Source organism: Zingiber officinale, chromosome 9A (assembly GCF_018446385.1).
Source record: "Zingiber officinale cultivar Zhangliang chromosome 9A, Zo_v1.1, whole genome shotgun sequence".
Taxonomy (NCBI): domain Eukaryota; kingdom Viridiplantae; phylum Streptophyta; class Magnoliopsida; order Zingiberales; family Zingiberaceae; genus Zingiber; species Zingiber officinale.
This window is the reverse complement of record NC_056002.1, coordinates 6221054-6228761: the sequence shown is the minus strand read 5'-3', so window position 1 is coordinate 6228761 and position 7708 is coordinate 6221054. Positions and strand designations below refer to the sequence as shown.

The 7708-nt window shown below is 34.4% G+C and overlaps 1 protein-coding gene across 1 annotated transcript; it reads left to right on the top strand.

The window, feature by feature from the left end:
- Positions 1-3279: 3279 nt before the first annotated feature.
- On the top strand, positions 3280-7499 carry LOC122021606 (metal tolerance protein 4-like). The gene is made up of 7 exons (XM_042579742.1): positions 3280-3628; positions 4271-4440; positions 4629-4827; positions 5050-5228; positions 5332-5482; positions 5784-5917; positions 7061-7499. Exons 1-7 carry the CDS (start codon positions 3427-3429, stop codon positions 7238-7240), a joined length of 1215 nt encoding a protein of 404 aa, XP_042435676.1. The 5' UTR covers positions 3280-3426; the 3' UTR covers positions 7241-7499.
- Positions 7500-7708: the final 209 nt, after the last annotated feature.

The following is a 7708-nucleotide window of genomic DNA, read 5'->3' as shown; positions in this document are numbered from 1 at the left end:
ATCCCGGCGAGATGAATAATTTGTCCAAATGAACCTCCGAGCCAATTGGACCCTTCAAATCCATTCGTCTAACTTTATAAACTAACAATTTTCTATCTTTGACTGTTTTAATTTTGATCTTCGTATCCACTGCTATTCTCATATTTAATTTATATTTGGTGACTCCTTACCACCGCATCAATAAGGGTGAATATTTATTTATTTTTTGTTAATTTTTTTTAATGACTATTTATCCCGAACTTTTTAAATCAAGGATGGTCCCACCTAAATTTAAGAGACCTATATCATGCTGAGTTGGATTGATTTGTGCCGACAGTGGTCTGACCTATTTGTCACTTTTATTTTAATGCATGAAAAATATATATTAAAAAAAATTAAGTTAAATTCTTTTGAAATAAATTTAAATATACTCGAATGCGCAGTTAAATTATATTTGAAAAAAACAAATTTGACGAATCTAATAATACTCTTATATATCTCAAATATTAATATTTGTACCCTTACAAATTTTAAAAAGGAGAAAATTAATATTTTATGTATTAAAAATGGAATGCATTTAACCCATTGAAGAATCCTCAATTTTAAGTTCACTTTTTTAAAAAACTGCCTAATTATTCAAGCGTCGCGATCTCGTCCTTTTAAAATCGTGCATCTCGTGCCCATTATTTTAACAAAGTTAAATATTTTTCCCAATCACTAATGGCAGCCATTTTACGAAATGCCCATCAACATTTCAGCAATGTCAAACTACCCTCCTAGTTGATTTTATCATTTTATGGGTAAAATACTACATAACAAGAACACGAGGTCAAAATTAACTCCATTGGTTCTTATTTTGGATAATGAACTTGTGTCTTTCGTATTTTAGTGGGTCAGTTTGCTAATTTTAAGTAATTTATCAAACCACACGTTCTAAATTTTTTAAATATTTAAATCAAATTTATTTTACTTTTATAAGTTATGCACGTATTTCCTCCATCTTATTCAACCAAAGTAGCAAAAGAAAAAAAAGAAGCAACAATTATTTAAAAAGGAGCGTGCCTAATTATCAAAATTGTTTTTAAAAATATATATTAATAATTACAGCTATAATAATTGTTACACGATATGTAATAATTACTCTGACATGATAAAAATAAACTGACTTAACATAGAATCCTTTATATCAAATTATTTTATTTTAAACTTTGTTAATTTTTTTGAAGTTGATAAAAAATATTTTAACTTAATTAAAATCACATCAAAACTATTATATAATTTAATCTCAACCTGTAGTGTAATAGTAGCATTCATAAAAAGATTAAGGTTTTAATTTCAAAAGAGATGAATATTTTAGAGGTTGATTTTAAAAGTAGGGATGAGTTGTATTTTAAATTTATCTGATACATAAATTAAAATAAGTTTAGATTATCAAAATAACTATTATATAATTGGTATAATACTTTTGAAATGATTTTAATAGAGTTAAAATATTTTTTCTTAATTTAACAATAAAGAGTATTTTATATATAATATTAATTTTATTAAAAGGACTGTTTCATCTACCTGGAAATGATATAACTATCCTTTAATAATGTCCACATCCTACTTAAATCCTGAATGATTAAGTGTGTTGTAGTAATTATGATCATAATTACTATATAATTATATATAGTAATAGGATTCTGCTATATAATTTAAACAACTATGATTTCATATTTATTATAATATATAATTTTTTCAAGATAAATTATCCAGATTTTTTTTAAAAAAAAATTAAATGATATTTCTTTAATATTCATAAAATAACCGCTATGAATACATAACAACTAAAAAAATCCCTTTAATTTCTTTTAACTTTCCTTCCTGATTAAATTAGAAGAATATTATTTTCCGTACCTTTCATAATGAAGTTGCACCAGTGCGTATGCCTTTCATAATAAAGTTGCACCAGCGCCTGCACTTCTTTCTGCAGGTAGTTAAAAAGGACCCCAAAAAAAAACAGAAAAATTATTGGATGAGATTTAAAATCTTGAACTCCAGCCACTCTCCTTTAATATATAAAAAAATAAACTGTTTGACCTGTTTCTGTCGATTGAAAATGAAAACGGAAACTTCAGGCCTATTTTGTAAAAAGGAAATTATCCTTCAATAATATATTTGATTCTGTCTAAGAGTCAAGGTCATAAATATTAGGGGTGTGACACTCCTATTGATCATTGGTAGACTTCTCATCAGTGAAACCTATAATCATAACAATGTCAGTGCTGAACAAGGAAGGGGTTCTCGGCGATGACCCTCCGATGCTCAAGTCAAACACCGACGATATAGAAAAAACAAAGAAGTAAAATGACAAAGTTACTGTAGCTATAGTAATGATTTCGCATACCGTCGTCCAAGTTTGGGGGTCTTTATATATGACTCCCGGAGAGTGCGTGTATGTTTTTCGAGGCACGCACACTGCTCAAAGCATACCCTGAAAAGACGTGTCAGAAAAGTGTTTTGACATCATACCTTAACAACCCGAGTATATATCTGACAAGACAGCGGAAGTTTTCGTCGTACGATCTTCTGCCTGACCATGCCGGCAAGCATGCCGTCTGTTGGCGGCACAGGTTCCCATAAGGATATCCTCTGATCTTTCTTTTATCTGTTACAGGCTTAGCGGAAGACCTGCTCGGCCAGCTATTGACTGTCCGGACGATCTTGTCCTCGAGCCGAGCAGAATGATCGCTCGACCAACATTCTACTGTCCGGACTCCGCTGTTATGCGGAACAAAGAAGTTGATCTGAATGTAGTCTGCTCAGTCGTCACTGTCTGCCGATGTGAGTCCGAGTGGGTTGGACGCTCGGCGCATACCTTATCTGTTTGAACAACAGAAGCTCGGTACATGACTGAGCTGTGCTAATATATGTTTCAAATAGGCTAGGCGATTCTTCCTCCCAATCGGAAAAGGAGGTTGCACGATCGGACGATAATACCAAAGCTTTCACCAATCTTAACTTTGACCTCTACTATGTCATTGACCATCCTACTAAACGGGTCCCTCCTCATTACCGGATCAATATTCATTCTTATTTTTATTTTCAGTTTTTTTCCATCTCTCTCCCCGCCGTAAGAAACACGCCTGAGCAAGAAACTTTAGAGGACCAAAATGCAAAAAAAAAAAAAAAAATCCCCCTTTCAGTTTGAATTGCTTGACGTATGTTTTCGGGGGAAAAATGTCAAGCTTGACGACAATTACGAGAGACGGGCTCTGCGGTTTACATTTGATGAGCTGTAACCGTTATAAATACCGGCGTCATTGACACCTTCCTCTCTCCTCCTCGTTCCTCTTTTAGTTTATAAATTGCGGTTCTTTCCATTCTGTCTCCCTTCTCCATCGGAAATTAATCAGCGAGCGATAGTGCCGAGAAATCCCTGGAGGAGGAAGCCGGAAGGCGAGCATGGAGGGCGGAGAGAACGATCGGGCAGCGGCGGAGGTCAGGACGCCGCTTTTGGGGCCCGCCGGCCGGATGCCGCGCAAGAACTCGGTGACCTCAATGAGGGGCGAGTTCGTGTCCAGGCTGCCGGATAAGGTGAGGCGCGGCGTCGACTTGGAGAGGCCTTTCACCCTAGACGTCTCCCAAACCAGAGATCTCATCGAAGGTTATCGCTGTCTGCTCATCCACATACCGCCCTCTCAGATTGCGATAAAAACGCTGATTTTTGAAGTTGCTTGGCGCTTATTATCTTAGTTTTCTTTGGTCTGTTCGTTTCCTCGTGTACCTTCTAAATCTATCTAGTTTTTCTATTTGTTTTTTTGGCTCCTTTTTGAAGATCAGTGCAAGCTTTTTGCCTGCGGATGACGTTGATGGAAAAAAAGGCTAAAAATCGCTTTTGCCCCTTTCTGCCCGTAGAATATCTGGTCTTAAAGGGGAAAGGAAAACCATTACTTTAGCAACAAGTCTGCTATTTTTTTAGCTTTCTTTATAATTAATAATGATCTAATTCTAGTATATATTTTTACAGTTTTTTCTTGTTGTTGTCTGTCAAATTGTTGTGTAGATTAGCATGCTGATCACCTACCAATGTTCCTTACACCTACAACATGCTTTTTGTGTCTTATTGGCTTCGAATCGTACCTATTTGCATATTCATAGTAACAAGATGTCCAACTATATCTTACTTTATGCTGAGAGTTCCACTCTTTTTTCTCAGAATGGATAATAGAAGCTGTGAACGTACAACAAATTTTTGTGTTATGCGATTGAATGCTTATACTAACCATCATCTCATTTTGAATATCAGGGGAAAAAGAATACTACGAGAAACAATTTGCAACCCTGAGATCCTTTGAGGAAGTTGACTCCTTGCATACAAAAACCATTGATGAGGATAAAGATCTTGAAGAGCAAGCACAGAGTGAATTTGCCATAAAGATATCTAACTATGCAAACATTGCTCTCTTGGCACTAAAGGTGTTGATCTTTGTAGTCTGAATCTTTGCTGTTGTTGAACTTGTAGAAAAAGGAAAGTTATATTTTCGTCTTACTGGGGTTATAAGTTAGTATTACCAGGACCCATTGACTAAGAAAATTTTCAATGGTAGCGTATATTGGTCAGTTTCATATACCTAAGCTAAAATTGAGGTGGATTTTGACTGTAGATTTATGCTACTATACGAAGTGGTTCAATAGCTATTGCTGCATCAACACTTGATTCGTTACTGGATCTTATGGCTGGTGGAATCCTCTGGTTTACACATTTGTCAATGAAAAGCATAAACATATACAAGTATCCTATTGGCAAGTTGCGTGTTCAGCCAGTTGGAATTATCATATTTGCTGCTGTTATGGCTACTCTAGGTACATATTTTCTGAAATATTGCTTGTGTTGTGACTTCGTAACATTCTTGTGCTTTTAAACTTGTTTAAAGGTTTAATTTGACTAGTGGATTTGATTTCCTTGCATGCTTCTGTTGCAATGAAATATATTTTCAAAGCTTATTTGGTTGCTATTTGCTACAAGCTGAAGACAAACTATCATCCTTTTTTTCTGTATAACTTCACATATACTCTTTTTATCAGGATTTCAGGTTTTTGTTCAAGCTCTTGAGCGTTTGATTGAAAATACACCCTCTGAAAAGATGACCTCAACACAATTGATATGGCTATACTCAATCATGTTGACAGCCACATTCATAAAGCTAGCTTTGTGGCTGTACTGCAGAACCTCAGGAAACAATATTGTCCGTGCCTATGCTAAGGTTCTACTTCTGATTATGTAAACTTCATGGTTTCGCATTTGATTCCGTTGACATCATACATTAACATTATGCTGATTCTGGTGGCTTGTTGAATGATATCCAGGACCATTATTTTGATGTCGTCACCAATGTTCTTGGCTTGACTGCTGCTATTCTTGGTGATAAATACTACTGGTGGATTGACCCTGCTGGAGCTATCATTCTTGCAATATATACAATTACGAATTGGTCAGGAACTGTCTGGGAGAATGCAGGTTTGCCTTTCTAATTGCAGTTTTGTTCCAAAACTATTTCAGCCAGCATTTCTTTCTGTATTCACATATGTCCCTTAGTATGAATCTGAATTATCTACAGCAGTTTAATATTGAAACGTATTGGTTTTGGCAATCAACCAAGGCAATACAACAGGACATGATGCAGCACATAGTATATCATATGATAACCTGGCATTTTCCCTTCCTTTGTTTGATTGTTTTTCCTGTAACTTCTGCTCATGCTTCATAGTTTTATATTTCACTAACTATTTGTTGCTTGTCTATTTCTTCTTGATATTAGTTTCACTGGTTGGGCAGTCCGCTCCACCAGAGATGCTGCAGAAATTAACTTACCTCGTAATAAGGCATGATCCTAAGATTAAACGAGTCGACACTGTCCGAGCCTATACATTTGGAGTCCTTTACTTCGTTGAGGTCAGTTCCTTTCCTCATTGTTATTTCTTGTCATCCTGATAATATATTATCCTTGAGGTATTTGAGCTTCCTTGCAGTGGAGTAGAAACCCCATTGAGAAGTTGAAGAAAAAATATCTAAAATTACATACAATTTCTCTTTAATCAAATGAGAAAATTATCTGATATTTCACATATTTTGTTCTATGAGAAAGCATGACATGATATTTAACAATGTCCCCACCATTTGCTGCCGCCAAACTAAAATCTCATGGTTTTCTTTTCTTTCTAATTTTCTCATTCTCCTTTTCCGGGTTTTGCCGATAAACTAAAGTTTCTGATCAATGTAAGCGTTAGACGGAGACTAATGAAAAAAAAAAATAATGTAATAAAAATGATCAAATTAATTTGAATATTATTAGTGATATAATCTAACACAGCACTTAATGATCAAATATAGCTTGATGATTATGATGACTCACTTGTTTTAACAAAATTATTACTTGATTGTTATAGTAGTTATGAAAACATTTAATTTTGGTGTTGTGTTATATAAAATATTGATTTCGTAAATTATTAATAACAAAATTGCACTTAGCCTATTTTGATCAAGAGATATAATCATAAATAAAACCTAAACTTCCAAATAAGTGGTCAGACAAATAAAAAGATTTAGTGAAATAGAATTCAAAGCCAAGAAGAAGCTCATAAATCTTGCCCTCATATGGGTTTTAATCTGATCCTCTCACATATCAAGTGAGACACTTTTAATGTTAAGAAATTATATTATAATATATAATTTAAAATAATGAAGAAGAATAAGTGGAAGGAAGTTAGAGTAGTATCAGCTCCTCTTAATTAGGATTTTATATTTATATATTTTAAGGGTTATTGACTTATTAATTGTTTGAATAGATATTCTCAATAATATATGATTTACGTGTATAATATAATTTCCACTATTACTTAAACATTAATTATAAGATAGTATCTACTTACAAGTTTCTCTTTGAACCTATAGGTATGTTTATTCTTATGTAAACTTAAAATAAATACATTTGTCTGTATTATTTGTTCAAAGCGATGACAGCTTATATTTTCTGAGCTCAGTTGCATATATGTCAGAGCTTCCTTTTGGATAAACTGTATGTCCTTCTATCCATAGGTTGATATTGAACTTCCAGAAGATTTGCCTCTGAAAGAAGCCCACATGATCGGAGAATCCCTGCAGATAAAGATCGAAGAACTTCCAGAAGTAGAACGAGCATTTGTACACCTTGATTTCGAATGCGACCACAAGCCAGAGCATAACATCCTCGTCAAGCTACCTAGCAGCCAACCTTAAGCTTGCTTCTTGTTTGTGTTTATATATTTTGTGCTATGCTAATTAGCATACACTTCACCTTCTGTCTGTGGAAATTTTATAGCTTTACAAGGCAGTCATGAGCTCGATGAATCGTCTGAAAGGTCGAAAACAAATCAACAACGGCCCTGATTCTGGTATCGGCTCAATTACTAGAATCTTGATAGAATTGACGATGATTGTTGAACTTGTCATCCCTGCAGAGGTCGTTTGCATTAAATGACTCCATTTTTTCTGCTCATTCTCTTGTTTTAATCATAATTCAGACAACATAACTTGGGGGAATGATTACCCCATCAAGACATCTAACAAGACTGCCAAATGCTCAGGAATGATTCTTGTTCACATAAATCAACTAGAGCATTTTGTTTGGATCATCTGTACAAAATCTCTTTCAAGTTGCGCGGTGTGCACAATGGCAACTTTCCACCACCTCTACATGATGAACAT